Source organism: Bombus pyrosoma, linkage group LG14 (assembly GCF_014825855.1).
Source record: "Bombus pyrosoma isolate SC7728 linkage group LG14, ASM1482585v1, whole genome shotgun sequence".
In the NCBI taxonomy this organism is placed as follows: Eukaryota; Metazoa; Arthropoda; class Insecta; order Hymenoptera; family Apidae; genus Bombus; species Bombus pyrosoma.
The window spans coordinates 1,353,406-1,380,867 of NC_057783.1; the positions used below are offsets into that span (position 1 = coordinate 1,353,406).

At 42.7% G+C, this 27,462-nt stretch overlaps 1 protein-coding gene across 14 annotated transcripts in view; it reads left to right on the forward strand.

Annotated features, from left to right (window-relative positions):
* Positions 1-27,439, forward strand: part of LOC122575105 (tyrosine-protein phosphatase Lar) — a 280,224-nt gene extending 252,785 nt beyond the window's left edge. For 9 of the 14 annotated variants that reach the window (XM_043743571.1, XM_043743579.1, XM_043743580.1 and 6 more), the window contains 15 exons: positions 2,807-2,917; positions 3,522-3,797; positions 4,517-4,801; positions 5,748-5,771; positions 6,401-6,501; positions 6,805-7,134; positions 7,325-7,475; positions 8,657-8,953; positions 17,752-17,891; positions 17,980-18,182; positions 18,839-19,005; positions 19,116-20,473; positions 20,562-20,788; positions 20,929-22,735; positions 22,986-27,439. In XM_043743571.1, the coding sequence (XP_043599506.1) occupies positions 2,807-2,917; positions 3,522-3,797; positions 4,517-4,801; positions 5,748-5,771; positions 6,401-6,501; positions 6,805-7,134; positions 7,325-7,475; positions 8,657-8,953; positions 17,752-17,891; positions 17,980-18,182; positions 18,839-19,005; positions 19,116-20,473; positions 20,562-20,788; positions 20,929-22,735; positions 22,986-23,054 (5,546 nt within the window). In that variant the 3' untranslated portion in view covers positions 23,055-27,439. Of the gene's footprint in view, positions 1-2,806; positions 2,918-3,521; positions 3,798-4,516; positions 4,802-5,747; positions 5,772-6,400; positions 6,502-6,804; positions 7,135-7,324; positions 7,476-8,656; positions 8,954-15,783; positions 15,793-17,751; positions 17,892-17,979; positions 18,183-18,838; positions 19,006-19,115; positions 20,474-20,561; positions 20,789-20,928; positions 22,736-22,985 lie in introns of all 14 variants that reach the window. The other 5 variants (XM_043743581.1, XM_043743572.1, XM_043743582.1 and 2 more) reach the window with 5 other exon arrangements.
* The last annotated feature ends 23 nt before the right edge of the window (positions 27,440-27,462 follow it).

Sequence of the window (27,462 nt, forward strand, 5' to 3'; positions counted from 1 at the left end):
TATTGGTGAGTAAACACACGCAAATAGTTTCGACGTTTCCGGCCGCCGTTGCTCTTCCGTTCTCGTTGTACGTTTTGCGACGCGACATCGCGATATCTTTTGTACATATTTATGTGGAGACGTATTCCCAGCCTGCGAAACCGGGTTTCCGGGAACCAACGTCGAGAAAATGTTCCTTCCTTGCTCGTACCGATACATGAAACGCGTGTCATTGTTTCGTCAAAAAAGTTTCCACGTCTTTTTGTTTTTTTTTTTTTTACCAGCCGTCTTGTCGATTCGTTGAGAATTTAAGACGGAATTTATCGTTGCATTGTTATATACTTTATTTAGCTTAATCTAAATTTCACCGCAAGCCGCGGTGAAACGAACGAACAACGTATACATGCGCACGGTGTGTGTGACCGATGTCTAATGAACTTTTTCGCGATCAAACAGTCGTTTGAGAACGACGTAAGTGACAGGCGCGAGTAAAAGGGGCTGACTTGAAACGTTTCCGACGGGGGTTGGCACAAAGAGTCGCGTAGAAATCTCGTAAAACGGCACACGAATATGCGTGAAGAGACGAGAGTGTATAGATAGATTTTCATCTTTATTCAATTTCATCTTCTTTACACGGTGAAAGCCCTTTCGTGCGCGTCGACGTTATCGCGACGCAAACCTAGATAGATCGTGTACACTGCCTGAACGTCATCGAGTTTTATCGCGAGCCAAGAAGATGCTAACGTTACGTCCGTAGCTGCGTTAACGCCCAATGCCTTTCCAGCTTGTTCGTCGTCGTCGTCGTCGTTGTCGTCGTCGTTGTCGTCGTCGTCGTCGTATCTACGTTATTCTCTCTAACTGTTATCACGCTTAAAACTACCGACCGTTGGGTGGTGTCATCATGGGAGTCACGATCTATTCTTTGCGTGTTTCGTCTGTTCTTCAAAAACAAGCGGTCTCGATGCCTGGAAAGGTTCTCGTCAAAATGTACATACTGGACGCGGTTTCTTATTTAATTCGCTTAAAATTTGTTCTAGAATCGGTGAAAGAAATACGAATAAAATTACAAATATAAATTTATGTACTTTACAGGATTCTTTGAACCGACAAACTTAATCGTAAACCCGCTGATGGTTCGAATACTTTCTTCCAACAAAATTTCAAAGTCTCGAAGGGAGGAAAGACGAACGGAAAACGCATTCAGCTATCGAAGAATTTCGTGAGGTGAAAATGATGGGAACTGTCGGCGATAACGCGTGGGAAAACAGCAAAGGCGAAAGATGAGCCACGCCATTCGGCCGTTGGCAGCGATCTAAGTTTTTCGCGAGTACGCTAACAACCTGCACGTGACTGGATGGGATAACAATATGACCACGCGTTCCTTCCTGGTCAACTTGCTGGAAATTGTAGATGAGGCTCGATTACGTATTCCGATCGTACGCGATATCAAACTGCCTGGCTTCTCGCTCGTGATGGAGTGTTTTCTACCCTCGACCCCCTCCTCTCGCTGTCTTACTCTCTCTCTCTCTCTCTCTCTCTCTCTCTCTCGCATTCGTTCGCTCGTGTGCTCGCTTTCTCTGGTCACCGAAGTCACGTTTGCAACGAAACCTTACAAATCCATAGGGCTGTCGGCCTGCTAGGAAAATATTTAAACCTGCACTCGGCTACCATTCTATTTCGTTGGAGGATAGGCCGATTCGAAGAAGCCAGGTTTCTCATATCCTCTTCTTTCCACTCGAATCACGAACAGGAACATCAATATTTGGATACGGTGGAAACTCGTCTTTTCAAACACGTTAAAGCCGAGCTTCTATTACCTAAACTCTGATCGACCGGAATTTCGTAATACGTGTAAACACTTGTTCCTACAGTTCTTACAACGAGTCTATTAACATGCGAAAAGTGTACCATATGATGATATTTGTTTGCGCGAGTCGCTCGGTTCTTCTTTCTAGAAGCAGCCATTAATTACTACCGATAATTATGATCATCGTAGGAGAAAACACGAGCGTCGAAAGGATGGAAAACAAGCCCGTTGATCCGTCGTGTTTACTTTGCGAGTACGGGGGTTGGGGTGGCGAAAGAAGGAAATCGAGAGTAGGGAGGAAGGTAGGAAGTGCGGCAAGGGAGGAAGCGGTGAGATTGAAGGAGGAGGGGGCTGAATTATACCGAAGGAGTGACGTCTACGGAGATAATCACACGCCTCGTAACAGCCAGTTCATCATCGTGGTATCGTGCTAAGGGGCTTGATGCATCATGGAAATCGCGCACGAATCGGCCAGGCCAAACGTAAAGTGGAATAGACGGTCTTTGTAACGAACCTCGGAAACGAATTCTTTCTCTGTCTGCTTCTTCGTGTTGCATAGGAGCTTCTTAGGGTTGTTGCCGACTCAATTAGCGTTAGAAAAACGAAACTAAAGAGCCACGAAGGTGGACGTAAAGCGTATCAGGAATCAACTTCTTTTCTGCGCTCTTCATCGGCGCGTTCTCTGCGCGTTCTCTTCGAATCTCACCATCCCTGAACTTTAGTCGAACTGCAAAGTGGCAGTTAGTTGAAAAACTTGGCGATGTATCGAGGAGAAGTTTCGGGGAACGGATAAGCGGATTAAAATCGATAGAAGTGGAAGAGCGCGGGGCGACGCGCGATGAAAACGTCGATCGCAGGAAACGAAGCTCTCTTTGACGCCGCCCCGTGTTCTCGCCCCACTCCATTCTTTTCCGTTTCGAGTGGAGCCCCTTTGATGTCGCCTTTAAAAAATTGTTAACGAACGTAGTTGAAGTTGCTCGGTGACGTTCGAAAAAATAACCGCCGCTTTGTGTTTTACAGGAGCGCTGCAAATCACCGCATCCGACGTGAACGACCAAGGGAAGTACGAGTGCGTGGCGAATAATTCCGTCGGCACGGAGTACTCCAAGTCGGCTATGCTCTACGTAAAAGGTACGTCCGGCGGCGGCGGCCAAGTCGTGGGGAACGCACGAGAACCCCGTAGAGGCGTGCCGCGGGCCGCCCTCTTTCGCCGAGGAAATCTCAAGGAACGAGTTCTTATCGTTACTACCGTTTTAACGTAAATTCATTACAAAAACGTAGCACCGAGCCTCTGGTGCTGTTAAACCCAGTCGTTTTCCTGTTTGCAATTAAAATTAATGCTACGTAATTAAAGCGTAATTAAACTAAGCTGGCGGCACAAAGGATTCGCGCGCTTGGAATCGCGTCGCAAATATTATGATGCGGCATTTCTTGCGGTACTACGCGCCTCTGTCCCTCGAGATTCAAGTATCGCGTAATCAAATACTCGGCTGCCGGTTTCGGGTAGTACACGCGTTAATTGCCACTTGAATCGTACGTATTAAGAACTCGTTGTCAGTAAAGGATCGTCGTTCGAGGTTGCATCGATTCGGTTGCTCCATCGGCATTCGACGTATTTTAAGAAGAAAAGGTTCTCAGTCACGTCCGAGTGACTACAGGACTTTGACTCGGCAATTAACGTGTTAAGACAAAAGAATCCTTGCACCGTATATAACTAAATTCTATTTGCACGCAGTTCGACGAGTTGCGCCCACTTTTTCGATTCCTCCGCCCGCCGTCAGCGAAGTAAGATCTGGTGGATCTTTGAATTTGACCTGCGTCGCTGTGGGTTCTCCGATGCCGTACGTCAAATGGAAGAAAGGTCCATCCACGGATCTCACTCCGGATGACAATCTGCCGGTCGGCAGAAACGTGCTGATACTCACAAACGTGAAGGAGTCCGCTAACTATACCTGCACAGCTGCCAGCGATCTCGGAATCATCGAAGTCACGACGATGGTGAAAGTTCAAGGTTCGTATGGTATGGTGTCCTCGTATCGTATAATAGCAAATACTGTCGTTTCGTATCGTATCGTGTATTGTATCGCGGTGTGTCGCACCGTCGTACCCTATCGTACCGTATCGTATTGTATCGTATCGTATTGTATCGTATCGTACCGAGATGGATCGAAATCGCGCGTAAATCCTCGGAGATCGCGCTAGCGACCTATCGAGCTACGTTACGTAAAACGATCAATCACTCGATCACTGTGTGCGACTGTGTTCCAACGTGGTACACAACGAACCGTGATGCTACAGTTGCCATGACTAATCAATCGGCTTATGCGTTACGTTCAAAGACCGAGGACAATGTACTTTGCGAAAATAGGCGAAACGCGAGAAGAAGCGGTTGCTACAGACTGTTTCGAAAACTTGGCATTAAGCCTCAGAAGCGCGTAGTAATATTCATGAAAAAAAAAGAAAAGAAAATAATCGTAACAAACAGCAGGTCAAATATCGCTAGTTTCCCAGTTATATGGAAAAGTATCATCTACCTATTTATAACGATAAAGTACATTCTTTTATCGTCATCGCTGAGAATGACTTTGATGCAACTACGTGGTACTTGGCCTGTAAGTTATACGCGATGAAGTTTGATCTCAGTTTCTTGAAACGTCCTACATATATATACGGGACGCGTAACACGGATGGAATAACAATTAAACGACAAATTCACGTAACGAATTGCAGCCTTGCCGAGTGCCCCGGAAAACGTTCAAGTGTCCGACATCACCGCCACTTCTGTGAAGCTCACATGGTACTACAAAAATCCGGAAGAAGTGCAATACTACGTGATTCAACATAAGCCGAAGCACGTGCAACAAGCCGAAGCCGAAATATCGGGCATCACGACCATGTACTATCATGTTCGGAGTCTGAGCCCTTACACCGAGTACGAGCTTACCGTGACAGCCGTGAACGCCATTGGGCGTGGTCCCGCGAGTGCCCCTGTGACAGTCACCACTGGAGAAACGAGTCAGTATTCCTTTCGCCTTCTAACGCTTTTCTCATTATCATTGGTGTTTGTACATTTGCAAAAATCGACCTCGCCTCTCGTCGACGCGGCTACGTTCCCAACGTTTCAGGGTCATCGTTGTCGCATCGTCGAGATACACAAGCGTTATCACTCGTTTCAAAACGAATCACCAATACCGTGTATGCGGAGCTCTGAAGAATTCAACTCCATTCGACTCGACTCGACTCGACTCGACTCCACTCGACTCCACTCGACTCCACTCGACTCTACTCGACTAATTCGACTAACGCGTATTTTTCGATCATGCGTCTCGCAAAGAGACGAGCATAGTGGATCGACGATAAGTAAAGACATGAAAGGAATGGGCAAGTTTTTTTCGCGTACCAACGCGGGAAAATTTAGCTTATTAACCCGGCGAGCGAATTACAAATTTTTGCACGTAGATAATGTTTTTTGCACCACGAAGAAGGCACAAGTTTTGACACGGTTTTTGAGGGAAATTGTACTTTTTTTCCATGCTGTCCGCCGTGGACGCACGATTTGATTCATGTAAGTGACAAGACATTTTTTTTCACCTATCACCAATCCCCTTTCTCTGTGTCGCACCATGTGTTAGTGTTTTTGTCGGATCGTGTTCGGCGCGTCGCGCTTCGACGTCTCGTTTCGCTCTGCATTTTTCCGTCTCTGCCTCTCTCCCCATATAGCCCTCTCTCTGTACCACGTCTCCCTCTACGTCTCTCCGTCTCTTTTCTGGGAAAAGAGTAAAACCAATACGCGGAGAGACAGCACGCGAAATTGCACCTTTCCTCGATAAAGTAGCGCACTCTTCGCACCTTGTGAAAATACGAACGAAGCCGCAAAACCCGATTCGTATTTTCACCGTGCATTATATACCACTTAATCGAGTATCATCGAAGAATAATCATTCATCCTTTTTTTCAATAGCGGAATCGACAAATGGAGGTACCAGTAAGTTCAATCATATACTAAGAGTGCTGTAGCAAACATATTTGTCTTTTGTATTTTCTGTTTATTTTTGCATATTTTTCTTTCTTTCTACAATTTTTTTTTTTTTTTTTCGTTTGTTTGTCTTTCGTTTCATTTTCTCTCGTTTTATTCTGTTTTGATTTTTCGTTTTCTCTCTTATTTTTTGTTTTCATTTTCTTGTTTTATTTCGTGTTTTTTTCTCTCTCTATTCGATCCTTTGTATTTTTATTTATTCAAAGCACACGCACATATCAATCGTTCGTTCGCACCCGCACACTCGACACTTATCGAGATAAAGGGTTGTACCATACTTGTAGCTAATCGACACTACAACACCACACACGCGGTCCTTTCCTCGATTCTTTTCCATTCATTGGTAAATCGTAATTTAATCGCAACGCCACGAACATCACAGAGTGCATTATGATTATATGCTCTGTCCTTCGTTTGTTTTTTTTTTTTTTCTACTTGGAATACCTGTTATTTTAAATTTTGGTTCTTATGGTGGTGCTCCCGGGAATTTATTTGTACTCTCCAGTGACTAACTAGATTGGCTTGTCCACGATGGAAACGCGATTCGAAGAAAATCCAAAATAATTTCTTCCTTCTAGAACCTGGTACTGCACCACGGAAGGTGGTCGCCCGCCCATTGAGCTCCAGCACAATGGTCATACAATGGGACGAGCCAGAAACGCCAAACGGACAAGTGACGGTTAGCTATATCGCCAGTTACACGCTATCGCTCATAAGTATACGGACACTGTATGCGTTTTTTCTTTTTTTCTTTTTTTTTACTCTCTATATAAAAGTATTTGGATATTTGTATCGGAAAATCATTATTTCCAAAATGGTCATATACACCATATTACATATATTGAATAATGGAATTATTTGAAGCTGTAGCTTGTCCTAGTTACGTGGGACAAGCCTGTCCACATATCGATGAGCGTACATACATACGAGATCACGTACTTTGTCAGGCTTTCTGACGCGATTTAATCTTTCTCGGCCGCAGGGATACAAAGTATATTATACGACGGATCCGAATCAACAAATGGCCTCTTGGCAGTACCAGCTGGTGGACAATAGCCAGCTAACCACGATCTCGGATTTAACGCCGCACACGATATACACGATTCGAGTGCAGGCGCTGACAAGCGTTGGTCCCGGTCCACTGAGTACACCTGTTCAGATAAAGACGCAACAAGGGGTACCGAGTCAACCGGAAATGTTGACCGCGGTAGATATCGGAGAGACCAAAGTAACACTCCAGTGGAACAAACCTACTCATAGCGCGGAGAATATCCTCAGCTATGAGTTGTATTGGAACGATACTTACGCGCAGGTGGGTAATTCGTTTCAACTTATCGCGCGTCCTCTGATTAGTTTATAGATTTATAAACTTTCTGCAAATATCTTTCCAACATATCTGTGATTTACGCGTCAAGTACGAAGCGTACGTTCGTGTCTGGCGTTTATAGGAAATATGAATTTTAATCTTTCTTGCGAATCGTCGGAATCGCGATGAATTTCAGGAGAAGCATCATCGAAGAATACCAGTCACCGAGAACTACACGCTGACAGGCCTGTATCCGAACACGCTGTATTACGTTTGGTTGGCTGCGCGGAGTCAAAGGGGCGAAGGAGCTACAACGATACCATATCCGGTTCGCACGAAACAGTACGGTAAGCAAATAGTCAAAGAAGCAGAAAAGAAGGCGAAAAAGATAGGAGTGAATTCATGCAGCGAGGAGTGCCGAAGAAAGATCGATTCGCGATTGTTCGATGGTAATAGGGGATAAATTTTGATAGAATCTATTGTGAACGCGCGATGCACGTCGATGCAATCGCGGATCATCGTGGCACGGCAGGTAGGAGGTGCTGTAGCGCTAGACGCTCCCGCAAAGTAGCGTAAGCTATCGTAATTAATTCGCGACACCTTGAGTTCAGATATGGTAAAGATATTCTTCGTAACCGTGGATTTCATTGAACAAGGGAGGGGGCAAAAGAAAAAAAATATCCATATGAAAAGAAAGACGGAAGATAGAGAGTATCGTTGAACCGTGAAGTGTGGGAGAGTGAGAATGATTGCATGCGTTGCAAATAAGACAGCCGTTTTTGGATGCCACTTTATATATATCTATCTATATATATATATATACGTACATATCATACATATAAATTGCACTAAGCACTGCATTGATATATGTGTGCATTTTGGGCACCTCTTTTCATTCTTGATAACGTATGGTTTACGTCCGTTCTTCAGTTTTTTTTATTGTCTCTCGTTTCCTTGCTAATCGAGGCACGGCGTTTTAACTCCACGCGGCGTAACACGCGCGAGTTAATCGCTCGTACCACATGAAATTTTTTCTCTAATCACGTACTTTTTCGACTGTTCAAGGATCGACTCATGAGTTTTTCCTTGAGTGATTCGCCTCTCTGAACCTTGACCAATCGTCACGTAAAGTTTTTCGTTTAGATCCCTTCGTCGCGCCGGTCAGGTTCGAACGTGGTTCGATTTCGAAGTTGTTCGAGTCCGACGAATCGAAATACCCGCGAACGTTCGTTTTTTTCCTCCTTTTTTTTTTTTTTTTTTTTCTATAATTAACCATCGGCCGATCGTATACGCGTGCACCTTGCCAAAAACCAGTAACGCGGAAATCGAATTAAGCCGTAGCTCGAATTTCGACGAGTTTCCAACAAATTTCCAACGAATTTTGCACGAATTTTTCGCGATTCTTTCGATTCGGGACTCGAGCCCTCGCAGTTGACCGCGATCGTTCAATGACCGACGATCGACGATATTTTCCTACCACGTTTTCGTTTTTTCCCCTCTTCCCCCCCTATAACTGAGTGTTATACAGTCCCCGGGGCTCCGCCTCGCAATGTAAGCGGACAAGCGATCAGCCCGACCTCCATATTGGTAACATGGGAACCACCGCCTGCCGATCGATCGAACGGGAGGATCGCGTACTACAAGCTGCAAGTCGTCGAGAGCGGACGCTCCGACTCGGAGGCGAAAGTTATCAAACTGAATGACACGCGATTCGTGTTGGACGAACTGAAAAAATGGACCGAGTACCGGATTTGGGTATTGGCCGGGACCAGCGTAGGTGATGGACCTCCGAGTTATCCTATCTCGGTCAGAACTCACGAGGACGGTATGTATCATTAACGCTAGTCGTCTTCTTACCTTTAATCGAACATACAGAGGAGTGGCGCTACGAGACTCGAGCGAAGGATCGTTTCTCTTCGATTTATCGTATGTTTTGTAGTTTTCTCTATTTGCTATATACAATTGTTTATTTACCGATATTTCATTGCATAAGAAAAGACGTCGCGAAGATTCCGAGCGCCACGCTTCACGTCTATAGAGATACTTTTGCGAAGGCTATATATCGCGACAAAGTTCATCGCGCAAGAGCCAAAAATATAAAAGCCCGCCAAAAATCAGTCCGAAGATCAGTACCCGTGATTCCAGTGCCGGTTGCGATGACACGCCCTGATTCTCGACCCGGTGACGTTCGGTCTATCCTACGGCTGTCTACATAAATGTATATCTCTGTATTAAACGTATTTTCGATTTCAGATTCCGCTAACGTCTCTTCGAACCTATCTCTTCCCAACCGTGTCACTTACAACCGATCCTTCTTCTCTTGACGATTCTCTATCTTCTTCACTCTGTTTTTAATTCTGTTTTCTTGTTCGACAACGTTTCACATGCGTTTCCGTTTCTAGATTACATTATCGTTGTGTTTTCGTTTCGTTCGATCTCATCGAATTATGTTACCTTACATTACATTACGTTACGTTATATTACAATATATTATATTATATTATATTATATTATATTATATTATATCATATCATATTATATTATACTCTATTATATTACATTATATTATTATATTATATCATATTGTATTATATAATACGTAAAGCTTCTCCTCTCAGGCCACTTTTGCGTTTCAGTTACGCTTTCGAGAAACGAACTGTCAACTCAGCCTTGTCGCGGCAACAGAGAAGATACCAGGACGAATGCGCGGCCCTTTTTTTCCATTTCGAAACACTGAAATCCGATAATTCAATTTTTGTTGCGCGAACGTAAGTTTTTTGAACGCGCACATCGATTTTTCCGCGTTTCTCCTTCAAAAGCTAAACGCTCCACCAAACCCTCCTATCGCTTCTCTGGCATACCTTCGATCTCTCCCAAAAAATGTGTGTGTGTGTGTGTGTATCTTTTTTCCTTTGGTTTTTGCTTCTCCTTTTTGGACGGGACGCGGCAATTACATAGCGAAACGCGGAACCATGTTGGCCCTAATTTTTTGGCTGGCGAGATTTTATATTTTTGGAATTTTTGCGACAACAAAACGATCTTCCATGAAATATTCTGTGCTCCCAGAAAAAAGCCCCAAACTTTTCCCCAGAGTGCCCCAGACATTTTTTCCAGGTGGTGCACGCAGCCGCGGATTTTTCAGAAGCTGATAACCAATTTTTGAGCTCAGCTATTACCAAAAAAAAAAAAAAAAAAAAAAAAAGAAAAAAACAATAAGAGAAAAGATATACGACCAAAGAAAAAAGAAAAAAAGAGGAACGTATTTTCTTACTATTTTTACAGGGCCTAATCGCAACTCTCCCTTTGTACGTTGCCGTTGGTTTTTGTTCCCCTGAGCCCCCTCTTTTAAAACTTGGAGACCCATTTTAACACGCTAACTAATACTTAATTATATACTCATTCACGTGTTTTTGTCTTTCCTTAAAGCATTTGCAGGAGGATGATCCAGGTTTTGAACAGCTAGTTTTTAAGATTTATTCGCACTAACGTAACATTACCGATTGTCTAATGATATGTACTCATAACACTCAATGTTCTTTCTGGTGGTAACCGTGATTATTACGTCACGTAAAGATGTTTCGTTTCTCTCTTTAGTTCGTTGACTCACTCTTGCCACGTGTTACGACGATAGAGGCCAAACTGACCGTCCTCAAGCGTGCGCAACATTATTTTTACCGTTCCGAGGAAAAATTCTATATTATCGCTTGAATCGATTCTACGAGACATTTATCGGACGGAAATAATGTCTGTGAACGAGGGCGGCAGCTTGTCTGGTGAAACGCTTATGTGTGTATGTATATACATATATATATATATATAATTTATACGTATCAATATATCATATATATACATATATATATATATATATTTAAACCATAGCGTATGTATTACACACAGCAAAAATATATATACATATTATTATTCCACTACATACCTACATATATGCATTTATATGTATATATATATATATATATAAATACAAGTATTTGAGAAAAATCATATATATCTATATATACATATATAATATATTTCTATATCTCTGATATATAAGGCTCTTCTGTCTTTAGTTAAAATTTAGTTCTACCTATCGTTTGCACATGTTTAGAGCATGCCTTCGTTTGTTTATCGATCCCTCGGTCTCACCAAAAATTCAATCCCGTCGATCATATACTTGTCCTCGACTACGAGCGATCCTTCGAATCCCCAACTCGAAACAGATTCTCCCATCACCGTCCAAAGAAACCGTCGAGCTGCTGTCGAGTCTGCGAGATCTCGGTCTCGAACCACTGTAAAATGGTTCCACAACCGAATCAACAAAAGTCCTATGAATGGCATGACGATGCATGAAGAAGTTTTGCTTTTCGTTTCGAATCTTTCCTCTCCGCCTCCTACTCGGTACCTAGCTGATCATCGGTACGGTACCGTCCCACCCTGCATGGTACAACGAGTTTTTCAACCCCTTCCAGACACCGTTTGCCCGTTTCCCGTCCGATTAATCTTCCGAATCGGCGAGCAGAGAAGCTAACGAAAGGTGGAGGGAACGATAGCGACTACGACGATACGATGTTATTAATCGTATCGATGAGAAAAGTAATCGAGCCAGCGATATCCTTTTTTCTTTCTTTTCTCCGTCGGTGACGTTCAGAACACGTCGCACGACAGACAGTCGACCGCGTTTCGTCTACGAAAGAATGAAAGAACACACGTAGGATCGCAGCCAGGAGAACGGCAGCTCTTTTGTCTTGGAAAATAATCGAAGACCTTGGTTGGTCGCGAAATCGGAATCATTTGTTGCGAGAGAGGCATTGTGAAAGCGCGTCATTGTCGCGGAAAAAGTCGTACGAACGCATCTCTAACGACGTTCCCTCGAACCTTTTGCACTCGGCACTACGGAACGCCCAGGATCCTCTTTCGTTTCACCAGCCCCCTACTCCCGGTTCCTCCCACGCATTGTCCCGTTTACGGACCGACCGATCCAACCGTCCACCCTCTAACAGCAGACTCGGCAAAGCGAGGCGGAACGATAAAAAGCACTGCTGAAAGCACCCTGCCGTGTAAGCTCGCACATTATCAAGCACAAAAGTTCACCGTCGTATATACGTATACTCGTTCGTTATTGTTATTGTCGCCGCTAGTATCGCCATCACTACCAATATTCTATGATTATATTATTCTAAACGTATTATCGATATATACATATTACATATATCTTATATATACCTATATATATATATTATATATATGTAACATATATTATATATTATATACATATATATATATGTATATGTATCATTACCGCCGTTATGAGTGTGTGCACGGGCACCGATAAAACTATTATTTTTCATGCGGGCACGGTTTTATCTCGCACCCACCACGCACGCATGTAAAGTCGCACACGCGTTTCACGCACGACGAAAGGTAGAGAGAAAAAAAGAAGGAAGAAGGTGGAGCGCGCAACGATGAACGCGTATCTACGCACCTACGCACAAAAGCCACACGCAGACGCACGCCTTTGCCGTGTCCTACTAACTGGGTATATATGTATATATATATGTATGTACATATATATATATATACACACACACACGTATATCACCATGCACCATTTGTGAAAAAGCACCCTTCGCTTCGAGTAACTGCCGACAGCCTAAAAAGCACACGCGTGCACGCATGCACGCATGTACGTAGAACGTGTGCGTGGGTGAGTGTGTGTACGCGCGTATCTACGTACATTTCGATGTACTTACCTTGTACGTAAACACGTAGGAAAACAATCAAGACTCGTGCGTGAAGGTGCGCGAGCGACTATAATGCGCTCCCGATATACGTATAGCATTCGTTGGACCTTCGACGTATTAAAAACAGCACCGTATTTCGCAGCGCACCGTATGATCACTATATATATTCACGTGTCTAAATATCAATTGTCACACTCGATTGCGATATATCGTGCCGAGCACCAGCACTGAGAGCACCCTTGAATAACGAGCACCCCCACCGTCGATTGTCGTGCAGTTATGATCAGCGCGTCTTCTCCACGTGAACCTCGATTCGATCTCGATCTGTTTCCTCTCTTGTCTCGTAGTAGCATCGTATGTCCGAGTAGTATGTAGTTCTACGCATCGGTAATCGTTGAATCCATCGAGAACAACGGTATCGAGTTCACGTCGGGTGCGGCGTGCACGCGTGAATGCGTGAACGAGTGCGTAAAAGAGTACAGGATGCAAGAGTAAATCGTAACGCGTCGAAAGTCGCGCAGTGGCAGCACGAGGAGAATGATAATGATCGTCGGCTGCTAGGAAAGAAGTTAGCGAAAATCGGAGGGCGACGTTCGCGAATTCTTCGGCCGCAAGCGCGATATTATTCACCGGGCGATATTAGCAACACGAGCGAAATATCCGTGACGCGGAGGAAGAGAATTGCCGCGAGAAGACGTTCAATTTGAAACATTTGAATACCAATATTCATGCAATTTTTTTCATTCTCTTGGTCCATTTAGTCGACAGCCACGAGCCTGTCGGCAACAAGCACTGAGATGCATCGATATCGACGGAGAGAGAGCGTTCGCCGACACCCTATTCCGCTGCTATCGAAAGAACAGAATCCCTTCGACGAAAGGGGTGAAAGATCCGGTAAACCGCCAAAGACTCTCTGTCCGTTCGAGACGAACATCGATGGATCGTTGATACGCGGCAATATCGCGGAAATTTCTTACACTCACCGATGTCGTTGGAATGATATACATAATCATATATTACACCAGACCTTCTCTACTCTATTGTCTATACGTGCACCTTCGTTCTTTGCATGCTCTCACCGACCTACTTTTTTTCCATCTTCTGCCTCTCTGTAAGTTATAACTATCGTATCTTTAATATTGAATTACGTATTTTATTCGTACGTATAACATGTTCTTTATATATATATATACATTACATATATTACGTATTACTACATCTTTATATCGTGTCTCGATATACCTTTACGTCTTCTCCTCTAGGTATATAGAAAGAGTATACTTTACTCCGTTTTATGTGTGTTTTTTCACGTTTCCATTTCTGAATCAACAACGACTCGCGGTTCGAGTCCGGTTGTCTCTTTTACTCTGGTAGCTGTGTCGTCGGAATATTAAGAAATCGACCGATCAACGAACCACCCGTTCGTCGTTCCAACAAGAACCGAACGAACCGGTTCTTCATTCTCCTCCGACAAACGCATGCTTCTTCCTTCTCTGTTTTCCCTTCGTTTCGATCTCTACCACCGTGCGCCGATAAGACCAACAACTGAGAAACCGATCCGATTAGTTGGCGTACCGTAAGAACAGCGCGCACCATTTCACGACCATCGTTAATTACGTGCATATTTTGCGAAGAATTTTGCGATTTTTGCGTGGGTGAATGCGCGGGTGTATGCTACCGATGAAACATAACAGCGAACAGAAAGAGGGACGGAAATAATTTTTTACCGTTCTTCGAGACAAACAAAAACAAAACGACGTCGTTTGTTTCGCCTCACGCTTGAAAAGAAATTTACCCCTTCCATGTACAGCGATACAGATTTTTTATCGAGCTGACGTTTTTTGCGGGTGACTTTTTGGAGTTGCAAAAACAAAAAAAAAAAAAAAAAAAGAGAGAATTTTCCTCGAAAACATATTCCACCTTCACCGACTCTCGTATCCTTATCTATTCTATGTACGTGAATTTTTTCCGTCGAGACGAGTCGCGCCTTTTTTCACGACTTTAGATTACACACGGGTAGCGGTTTATACGTTCCCGAACCATAACACGATACCAACCACTTCTTCTTACTTATGGTTTCTCCTTCCTAGCTTTCTTTTTAGTAGACATTTTATCATAGGTCTTCCCTCTCTCGATGCCTCGTGCCGCGAGGGAAAGGACGGAACGCTCGGACTCGTGTCGTCTATCTTGTCCTTACGTTTTTCTCCTTCCATTATCATCTTTTCTGTTTTCTTCCTTCCTCGCGATTCTCCTTCGCCGAAGCTGTTGGATCGACCTTGCTCTGATAAGAAAGGCCGCGGTTATGTATCGCTTCGAATTTGCTCAAAGAAGAAGAGAAATCGGCGAGTCTTTCTCTCGGCGGCAGGAGGCAGGTGGACATGAGCCTTTAGTTATTTCATATTTGGAGTAGTGATTGCGCATGCCAAAAAGACAAGAAAAAAAAGATATTCTCACATCTCCCGCCTCTCTGCGACCAACTGCAACCGAGGACCAAGCGATATTTTTCTATTTAACGATCGATTCGAAAGAGAATTTTGTCCACCGACGTTGCTCGGCAGAGCGATAAAAAATATTACGAATAGAGCAGAGGGTGCGATTGGAATCGAGCGCGTGGGAGGGAGGGAACGAACGAACGAACGAGCGAGTGCGCGTGTGCGTGTTTCACCAGAGAAACAGACAAAAATTTCATACCTTTTTTTCTCTCTCTTTCTCTCTCTCCCCCTAATCAGAGAAAAAAAAAATACAATAGCTGTAATAAAAGAGGCCATGTTGACGTTGATAATAATCAGTAGTATGCTACCCACTGATATGCCTAAATATATTAAATATTTAATAATTCTACTCAATATACGTGAGAAGTTGACACGAATTTTTACGAGATTTTTTTCCCACTTTTTTGGCGACTTTTGGGGCGCAGATCCAAAAAGTGAGTATCCCTTAGCTCGTCTCGAATTGTGCCATGAATTTTCTTCCTGTATTTAATCATTTTTTTCTTTGTCTCTCTCTTTACATATATATATATATATATACACACATAATATATATATATACAATATTTTTGTTCCTTTTTTCCGGCTCTTTCGCATATATCGTTTTGTTTTTTCTCCGTGGGAGACTATTTTGGAGATTTTTTCTTCTTTTTTTTTTTAACTGTGTTTTCGTTGCTGCAGTCGGTAAGCAAATACAATTAAAATGAGAACTATTTACGTCTGCGTAAATAGTTGCGGCTGCGACTGCGACTGCGCGCTCGCCAATTTTGTTTTTTGCGTTGCGTAGCGATTTTATGGACGTAATTGATACATTAATTACGCGGGAACAGTAAAACGTAAACCGATATAGAAGCAAGAGACGTATCACGTTCACCGAGGGAAACTTTCTTCTTCTGTATACAGGCCATCTTCTGTATGCAGCAGTCGTGTTTGGCTTTTCTTTGTCGTATTCTTTCTTGCAACGCAGTTTTTATTTTGCGACACTTTGTAGAGGCTGCAGTTATCGTTCTCGTACAAACCTAGAGGTACATTAGGCTTTCCTTTTCTTTTTCTCCTACAATTCTTTTTTCTTTTTCGTTCGTTGTTTTTCTGTGTAACGCCGATATAACGTTTCCGATGCCGGATACTGGACCGTCCATGACCGTCGTCTTTGTCCACGTCGTTCTCGTCGTTGTCTATCGAAAATACAGAATAATGGGGAAGATTCGAGCAAAATATATCGAACCGGATGTCTAGATCCGTGGAAATCAGAAAGCGAAGACTTGGAGAAGCGAAAAAAAAAAAAAAAAGAAAGAAAGGAAAATCGTAACGAAGGAAATGAAAATGGGTGGCGACGTAGCGACGTTCGCGACAAATTATCGAAGCGGCTTATCGATGTGGATATCTGTAAATTCGCGTGATACATTTCGTTATCCTTGCACGTTTATCGAAAAACACGATTGCACGTTTCCTCTGGCACAGTTTTCATCCACGTCGCACAACCAACGATAGTACATCGTATATATATATATACGTGTACACTATATGTATGTATGCGTATAACGGAACTACTTCGTTTTCGTTCGTCATGGACTCTCCAATATTGCCGTAGCATTATCGACCAACGTAACCGCGCTCTTGCATCTCGATGACGTATTTATACGCGCATTCGTACATTCGCGTTCTGAAATCGAATGCAGAATAAAAACATACATTATTGGTATTCAAATGGAGGATTATCGTGTCGTAGGGACGTAGAGCATGAGGTACCGGCGTACCTCGTAATATTGTTTGTACATCGTTTTGTCCGTGTGCGATTGGTGGCATGTACATATTTTCCATTAATTTTTCTTTACTCTCTCTCTCTCTCTCTCTCTTTATCATATTCTCTTTCTCGTTTCATCCTTGCGATTTGTTTTCGTTCGTTTACGTTACGTTCTGTCTTTCACCTGTTCCCTTTCGTTGCAACGCTGCTGCGTTATTTTGTTTCTCGCACGAGTTTTCAATTTGCTGTATACAACGCTTTGATTTGCCATACTGTTTTCGCTACGCGCTCCTTCACTACGTTTATATACCAACGACGAACGACCCGTTACAGATCGTTACAGATTAAACGGACACAAAGATCGACGTTATGTTATGTTTCTGCATAGAGAGAAAAGAGTACTTTTAGTTTTTTAGTTGCTTCTTCGATCCATCGGACGGACACGATTCATTGGACAAGCCCCTACCGTTTTCTTTCGTTCGATCCAAACCTACGTATTTATTTATTTTACAGATCTTTCTTCCTGTTTATCATATAGTTTCATCACCCGCCCCCTTTCAAGTATGACTGCGATAGTGTGAGAGCGTGTGATTGCGAGTATGCAGCACGATCGGCCGTCAAGTGCACGAATTAACCGATCGTTGCGTTCCAGTGCCGGGTCATCCTCAAAACGTGACGGTAACGCCGATCAATTCGACCACGATACACGTGAAATGGAGACCGCCCACGTCGAAAGAACAAAACGGTGTGATAAGGGGTTATCACATACACGTGCAGGAAATGAGAGAAGAGGTCTGTCGGCAGAGCTTTAAATTTCACGCTGTGATTAAAATAGACGCGTCTTCTCACCGACAAATATCTTCGCCATTTGCCTTTGTAGGGAAAGGATCTGTTGAACGAGCCGATACGACGCGATGTGCAGGAAGACGGCGTGCTGGAAGTGAACATTACCGGGTTGCAACCTGACACCACATACTCTGTACAAGTAGCCGCTCTAACGAGAAAAGGGGACGGTGATCGTTCGCCGCCAGAAACTGTCAGAACTCCCGGAGGTGTACCCAATAGACCTCATGTTAACGTGAAGTATGTTCTTCAAATTCCTTTATATTTCATGCCAAACGAATTTTCAATATTCTCTCGCTTGACATAAAACTCGCTAGCATAAAAAAAAAAAAAATATATTGGCAAACGGACGAACGATTGCCTAGTCGGCTCGCACTCCAAAGCCGAATTCTCTTAATTATTACGTATGGAAATATTTAAAACGCGTAGCTTATTAAAGTCGTGTGGATATTTATACAACTTTATATTTTTATGAATACGATTGGAAAAATGAAACTGAGGCGGGCCATTGTTTCGCCTACTACGTATTATAACGAGTATTATATTTTAAATATTTTATGTATTTCATGCATTTTTCCATATTATGTCCATTCTCTGTATTTTTTGATTTTCCATGAATGCATAAAAATCCGCAGTCTATTTATAAAACGCCAATTGATAATGTTTAAACACTTCGTTAACGTGTCAATCAAAGTTGTTCAGAAATCCGAGCAATGCCCGGCCTGTGTCGAACGAGTTCGACATAAACAAGCTATAACTCCAAAAACGAGATTATATCGGACGTATGAATCACCCGGAAGCCGTGATCCATAAAATTAATAGAGTCCAAATTTTCTTGTCAATGTCCTGTCTTCTTTTTTCTTTTTCTCTTTTTTCTCACAATGTCTCGTTTCCAGACTTTTGTCCAAAGATCCTGACGTGGTTGAACTCGAGTGGTCGCAGCCTACGCAAACGTACGGCGACGTGTTGGGATATAGAATAAGATACGGAATTAAGAACCAAACGCTGAAGGAAGAGTACATTCCAGGAAACCGTCAGCATACTTACAAGATCACCGATCTTGGTAAGCTCGAATCCCCTGTATACAGTATTCGTCTCTTAGTGGTATCATTCTATCATTTTTTCTTAATGAAAATTACTATTTTTCACGCTTTGGTTGAATTTCATTCGCAGAGGAACGAGGGGTGGATTACGAGTTTAGGGTCGCTGGTCAAAACGCGATCGGATTCGGTCAGGAGACGGTTCGATTCTGGTACAGTCCCGAAGGGGAACCAACCGGCCCGCCGACGAATTTATCCTACTTTTTCCAAACTCCGGACACAGTGTGCGTCACGTGGGATCCGCCACTGCGACAGCACAGGAACGGTCAGATCACCGGCTACGACGTTCAATTCAACAAGAAGAACGATCACTCTACAACCATCAACAGGAATACGACCAAGACGAGAGCAGTTTTCACGAATTTGGAGGAAAATACGGAGTACGTGTTTCACGTGAGAGCGCACACATCCAGGGGGAGTGGGCCATATTCGGAAAAGATCACGATCATAACGGAGAAAGATATTGGCCGGGCACCGATGTCGGTAAAAGCGGTGGCCACGTCGGACACGAGCGTGGAAGTTTGGTGGGAACCGGTACCTAACCGTGGAAAGATACTTGGATATCAAATATTTTACACGACAACCGCTGTCGAGGACCTAGACGAGTGGAAGCAGAAGACTGTTGGTCTCACCGAGTCGGCGGAACTTGTCAACTTAGAGAAATTTACTCAGTACGCGATCACGGTAGCAGCGAGATATAAGACCGGCCTTGGAAGACTCAGCGAGAAGGTAACCGTCAAGGTGAAGCCGGAAGACGTGCCTTTGGACCTGAGGGGGCCGGACTCGTCCACGCATTCCATGACTCTTTCCTGGAAACCGCCTATCAAACTGAACCCCATGAACTACAAGGTCTCCTTCGACGCTGTCAAAGAGTTCGTAGATTCACAAGGTATCACGCAAACGCAGATCGTGCCACGCAGACAGATCCTCTTGGATCCTAGCGTGACGACGACCACGATCAACGAACTGCAACCGTTCACCACGTACAATGTGAATGTGAGCGCGGTGCCAAGAGACGGTCAGTACAGGCCACCGGCCAAGATCACCATTACCACGCAAATGGCAGCTCCGAAGCCTATGGTCAAGCCTGATTTCTATGGTGTGGTTAATGGAGAGGAGATTCAAGTGATCCTACCTCAAGCCTCCGAGGAATACGGATCGATCTCGCATTACTATTTGATCGTCGTGCCCGAGGACCCGTCAACAGCTGATAAGCAACCCGACGAATTGACCGAGGACATGATCGCGGGAAAAGGGGCTAAGGAAAGGGAGAATGCTCCTTATATTGCTGCCAAGTTTCCACATAGAGATATTCCGTATACGTTCCATCTTGGCAGCGGAGATATATACGAGGGTTATGAAAATCGTAAACTTGAGAAGAGTAAACGATACAGGATCTTTGTGCGTGCTGTTGTCGACACACCGAGAAAGGTGGGTATGAAACTATGCAATTAGTAGAGGGAGAAAGATATTAAACGAGTAAATATGGTAACATAACTAATTTCACTTCGTGTTCTAGCATTTGTACACCTCGTCACCCTTCTCCGAGTACCTGTCTCTCGATATGAGGGAAGTACCCCCTGGTGAGCCACCACGACGTCCCAATCCGAATACCCCGGTGGATGGAAATCCAGAGGTATCGGTGAAAACCAGCGGCCAAGAGCCAGGGATGGTGTGGGTGGTCGGTCCGATAATAGCTGCGTTGATGGTCAGCGTATTTCTCGTACTTCTCTTCGTTATTAAAAAGTAAGTATCGAATACAGTGACAATGGAACTTTTGATCGGTAGCAAATCGATCAACGTCGACAGTATCACAATGACATAGTCTGATATACGTTTTCTTAGAGGCGAAAAGGATTTCACGATATTTTCATTTATCACCTTAGACGAAGACAACCCTGCAAAGCACCCGATCAAGCAGCAGTCACCCGACCGTTAATGGCCGCTGACATCAGTTCGAATCACGCTCCATCCGATCCAGTCGAAATGCGCCGTTTAAATTTCCAAACGCCTGGCATGGCCTCTCATCCTCCGATTCCAATCAGCGAACTAGGAAACCACATCGAGCGCCTAAAAGCGAACGACAATCTAAAGTTCAGTCAGGAGTACGAGTCGATCGAGCCTGGACAACAATTCACTTGGGACCATTCCAACATGGAAATAAACGCCTCGAAGAATCGTTACGCGAACGTGATCGCCTACGATCATTCGAGGGTGATTCTGCAAACTATAGACGGCATGTCGGGTACGGATTACATAAATGCCAATTACTGCGATGGGTACAGAAAACAAAATGCGTACGTAGCTACGCAAGGGCCCCTTCAAGAGACGTTCGGAGATTTCTGGCGAATGTGTTGGGAATTGAGATCGAGCACGATCGTGATGATGACGAAGCTGGAGGAAAGAACGAGGATTAAGTGCGATCAGTATTGGCCTGGTAGAGGTTCTGAAACTTACGGCTTGATGACTGTGACGATCACCGACGTTCAAGAGCTGGCTACCTACTGCATTCGAACATTCCAGATATCCAGAGCGGGCTATTCCGAGAGACGTGAAATAAAGCAATTGCAATTTACGGCCTGGCCTGATCACGGTGTACCCGAGCATCCTGCACCGTTCTTGCAGTTCTTACGTAGGGTCAGATCCCTAAATCCACCAGAAAGCGGACCGCTGATCGTCCATTGTAGCGCCGGTGTTGGAAGAACGGGTTGCTTCATCGTCATCGATTCGATGCTCGAAAGGATCAAGCACGAAAAGATGATCGACATCTATGGCCACGTGACTTGTCTACGAGCTCAAAGAAACTACATGGTCCAGACCGAGGATCAGTACATTTTCATCCACGACGCGCTTTACGAGGCGGTGATCTGCGGCAACACGGAAGTGCCTGCCAGAAACTTACATTCCCACATCCAGAAGCTGATGCAGCCAGAGATCGACAATATCACTGGTATGGAACTGGAATTCAAGAAACTGTCCAACATCAAAGTAGATTCGTCGCGATTCATCTCGGCGAATCTTCCCTGCAACAAGCATAAAAATCGCCTGGTGCACATATTGCCCTACGAGTGTACCAGAGTATGCCTGCAGCCACAGCGCAACATCGAAGGATCGGATTATATCAACGCCAGTCTCATCGATGGATATCGATACCGAGGCGCTTATATCGCCACTCAAGGACCCCTCTGCGACACCACGGATGATTTCTGGCGTATGCTGTGGGAGCATAATTCTACAATCGTGGTCATGTTAACGAAATTAAAAGAGATGGGTAGAGAGAAATGCCATCAGTACTGGCCGTCCGATAGGTCAATTCGTTATCAATGCTTTGTGGTCGATCCCATCGCAGAGTACAACATGCCTCAGTACATTTTGCGTGAATTCAAAGTGACGGATGCGAGAGACGGGGCGAGTCGTACAGTCAGACAGTTCCAGTTCATCGACTGGCCTGAACAGGGTGTTCCAAAGTCCGGCGACGGGTTCATCGACTTTATCGGACAGGTGCACAAAACGAAAGAACAGTTTGGTCAGGATGGACCGATAACTGTACATTGTAGCGCCGGAGTTGGGAGAACAGGCGTTTTCATCACCCTGAGCATTGTATTGGAGCGTATGCAGTATGAAGGAGTCGTTGACATCTTCCAAACGGTCAGAATATTGCGCACGCAACGACCTGCTATGGTTCAAACCGAGGTTTGTAGACGTTTTTCAATAGAATATTTTAATCTTAATACGACGGGGACAGAGTCGATTCTCATTTTCTTCTCAGATACTTCAAGTTGATATAAATTTCTGTATATCTTTGCAGCCTTAAATTTCTCCCCTAACGCACGAACATTCGGAATTTTACTTTCTATCTGAGATTTGCTTTTTATATATATTTTTATATAGCTGTTGTAACATGTAACACGTACGTAAAATGTAATATATGTTGCTTATGCAGGACCAATACCAGTTTTGCTATCGCGCCAGTTTGGAATATTTGGGTTCTTTCGATCATTACGCCAACTGACAAGCCGACACTCGCGAGGAAAGAGAATCGACAAGAGAAAGAAGAGATCGACAAAGAAACGAAAGAGAGGTCGGTGAACGTGCAAAAGTGCGACGCGTCTAGTACGATGAAGTACACGAAAAATATGTAAGTTTGTAAGTATGTAGCCTGTATCATGTTCCCGGGCAAAGCGTACCATACTTGTACCTTCCAATGACAAATACAGTAGAAAGGCGATAAATTATTAACCTCTCGATCAACTAAATACGGTAGTAACCAAGTATCTTACAGTCAATGGTGTCGCAACGGTCTCAAGATAAGCGGAAAAGTTCCACTTTTTATGGGCACCGCATGTGCTGAAACAATTTTCAAATTCCCCGACAAGAAAAACGGGACAATACTGCCGTTTAGAATGTACGGCTTAAAAGCTCGCAGTAAAACAATCATATCTGTAGAAATATTCTTTACCATCATATCAAAATTTCCTTTTATAATTCGAAAAAAAGAAGACACACACACACACAGAAACACACAACAGGATGACATGCAGACGAACAAGAGTACGCGAGAGACGAGAAAACTTGGATGTTTTCGAGCTAGAAATCGAAGAAATCAAGCGGGAAGCGATTGACGAGCGAGAGGAAATAGTACGAGGAAATCGTAAAATTGAAACGATCACTGAAACATATCCAACTCGAGGAGAATTTGAGAGACACGTTCCGATTACACGTCTCCCGAATCGCTCGAAAATGACGGCTGCTTTACATAATGTAAGAATAACGAAGAAACTGACACGATCTATTATTTTACGATCATGTAACTCGCGATCAAAACGTCAGCGTACATGATATTTCGTTCTATGTCGAAACTTTCCTATTCGTTGGAGAAGAACAGTGCTTCCATATTAGTGGGGAACGTAATGAAACCTCCGAGACGAGCTACTACAAGTGCGAAACATGCCGCGTCAGAAAAAAAGAAAAAACTAAGAAGAAAGCGCGCGTTTCGTAAAGTACTTATCGATGCGACACGGAAGATATCGAGAAATCAGAGAGAGAGAGAGAGAGAAAGAGAGGGAGAGATTGCAAGTATCTCGATCATAAGAGGAGAAGAAATCATAGAGAGACGTAAATTTCCGCTCAGCGAAGAGAAAATTACCGTACTGCCAAATCGACAATTATTCATGCTGAACCCATTACGCACGATAGGGATCTTCTCATTACCTACTGTAATTTTAAGTAGATCGTAAGGCGATTATTCTAAGATTAGTCTGTAAGCGATGCCATTAGAAGAAGAAGAAGAAGAAGAAGAAGAAGAAGAAGAAGAAAAAAAAAGAAGAAAATAATGCGACTGTGTCGAGTGAAGGAAGTATGAAAGGAAACGGTGCCTATATTCAATTAATTAAAATGCACAAAGTGTTGTGCAGGTTTCTACGCGAACTAATTTAACTAACTAGAAGCACTGTATGTCGGATTTGCGTACTATTCCACCGAGCCCTCGATGCCCTTGTGTACAGAGTACCATTGTAGGCTTCTACCTCGACTACTTTTACAGTTTTCCCCAGTTGCAAGGCTATCAACCGCAGTACACTCGTTCCGCTCTGGAGATTCGCTCGTTTCTAGTACAATTCATCGAAAAACGTAGCTCATCGAACGCTAAGAGAAGAGTCAACGAAACTTTGTAATTCGTCGTCCTTGCCGCGGATATCGCGTCAGATCAATGCCAAAAACAATCAGTTTCATGATCATGCGTCGTCCTATCCTGCGTATACATTGCAACAACGGCAGTAGGTAGGGGTGTAGTATACTACTGGCGAATTAAACGTTTACAGAAATTCTAAGTAGTCTATGAGGACAATAAGCTTGTGCTCGTTTATATATCTTCTATATTTCGAAATTTTCATCGTATCGTTCCGTATAGAATCGTTTTATCGCTGTTCGACGATAATGGCAAAGCAAAAAATTCTAGTTATAAAAATATACAGTGCATATGCGAGTATGTGCGTGGGTGGGTATGGTTGACAAATATACTCGGCCGAGCGAGTCAGACCTCTTTCAGTTTTTGGCATTCTTTTGATTGCGACGGGTTCCGTGCAGTAACCTAAGCAAGAAAAGCAGAAGAGAAAGGTACGAAAGGAGAGGAATCGATGTTACATTCTTAGATCCGACTTTTAAATTCTATGATGTTCGATCAAGCATCTAACGTATATACATATTTTCAGTTAAAAGTGGTTCGAGGGTCAGGAATTGTGACTAAGTGTACATAAATGCACCGTTTGTCATTAACAACATTATATAAATATAAATATAACTATAAATATGGATATAAATATAAATATACATAAGTAAAATGATAAATGATATATATATGTATGTATGTATGTATGTATGTATGTATATATATATACATATATATTATAAATATCATAATTGAAGAGAGTACGCATTTAAAAAAAAAAAAAAAGCTGTGGATATTTTCTAGACTGTCAAGATAAGCACGTTTCTTTTATTTTTCTTTTTTCCATCCGTTTTGTCGCTTTTCGGTTTTCGACGCACCTTTTGATACTGTTTTTTAACGTAAGTTCGTTTTCATGCAACTTTACTTGCGTACCTATTTTTTTACACGAGATTTACATTGAAGACTAATGACCTACTGTATTATTTCCGAGCGTGCATTTATTCGCATCTCATATCATTTTATTTGATGTTGTAAGACTGAAGGCCATTGCGTGTCTAATGTATTATCGTGTACGTATATTTTCGGTACTTCTAAAAGTACTTAAACCGCCTCGGTCGTCCTTATAAAAGATTATACTATACTTAATCTTTGTATCTCTCTCATTGTCCGTTCAAATTCCGAGATTTTACAAAGTGTTCGGTTCTTCTGTACATAATCTCTTTCTAATCCATCCACTATTACTTATTTGGGACTGAGTTCTTCCGCTTGCAGATACGTTGTCAACATTCGTTTCTTGATTATCGTTGTATACTGGCCTTTGGTACGAGCACGAAAGTTAGTCTTGAAGTAGTTCTATTTTTATAATTATTCTTTTTTATACCGTTGACTTGATTTATTGCATTAATGTACATTTACTTTCTTCAATCTCATTATTGTTTACCCTTTATTCGTGTATGATTAGCGATATCGTGCTTCTGCCTCGGAATATAAATTCGTTGTTACTGGCAATGAAGAGACACGACGAAACGACTGTTTTTCAGTAAATCAAATCAGCAGTGATTAAGTAATCCTTGAAACAACTTCTCTCTTCGATAAAAATGTGCCATTGTTAAGAACTACAATTGGTGTAAAAACTTATTGCAGAAAAAAAAAATCGACTTGTCATACAAATGCATCACACTAAAAAAAAGGCTGAAAAAACCAACATACATAGAAAAGAAAGAAATACATTCCCGTGAACGAACGATGATAACATGGTAACAAAACGATTTGAATTTAAAGAATCTCTTCGTAACATCTATAATCATATTCGTGGAAGAAGCGAACTAAACTTTCAAAGTCTTTGGTACGATGATTTTAAGGATGTCGTTGTTATCCTTCGATTCAACTTTTTAACTACATACACACGTATTATATAGATATATTAAAAGATTTAACAAAAGAGAGAAGGAATATAATCCTGCACAAAGTGCAGCTTCGCCAAGACGGTCGACAACTTCGCGTTCAAAGTTCCAGACTAAAAATACAATATGTTACGGAAAACGAAAAGTTAAATGATTGTATAAACATATTACTAGTTATAAGTTAGTAGCATTAAATTGTATCCGATGAATTTACCAATTCAAAAAAGTCCACGATATTCATATATTTATAAGATACCGAACCGTAATGTTATTACGTTCTTTTGTATCATTCCAAAAGTTTTGTGTATGTTGTACGTTAGCTGCGTGTCTATTGTTAGTGTTTATAATTTTTTTATATCCCAGAGTGTATAGCAATATGTGGTTTGTTGTATTCTTCATCTTAAAAAGCATACGACTCGCGTTTTCGGAGCAATCTTTCCTAATACAACAAAATACAATCGGCCATATTATCGCTCCGTGCAATACCACGACGAGTTTGTTACACTGTGTGTGAGATCATCTCGAGTTCATCCATTTGGATAAGATTGTAGTCATACGATTGCAGTCATTAATTCCGAGGAAAATGTGAATTAAAGAAACAAAGAATAAGTCAAATATTAAATATCGTTGAAAGAATGGGAAATTATTTTGTGATACTTTCTTGCCAGAAAGAATACAACAGGCTGAAATGAATATAATAAATGCAATGTTACTAATTAACACCTATACAAATTAAATATTGTGTAATAGAAAGTCTGTTGACAAGGAGAAAATAAGGTGTACATTATGTATTGCCCTGTGGCATCAATAAACTAATAATTAACGTAACATACGCGTTCTTTTTCAAAACG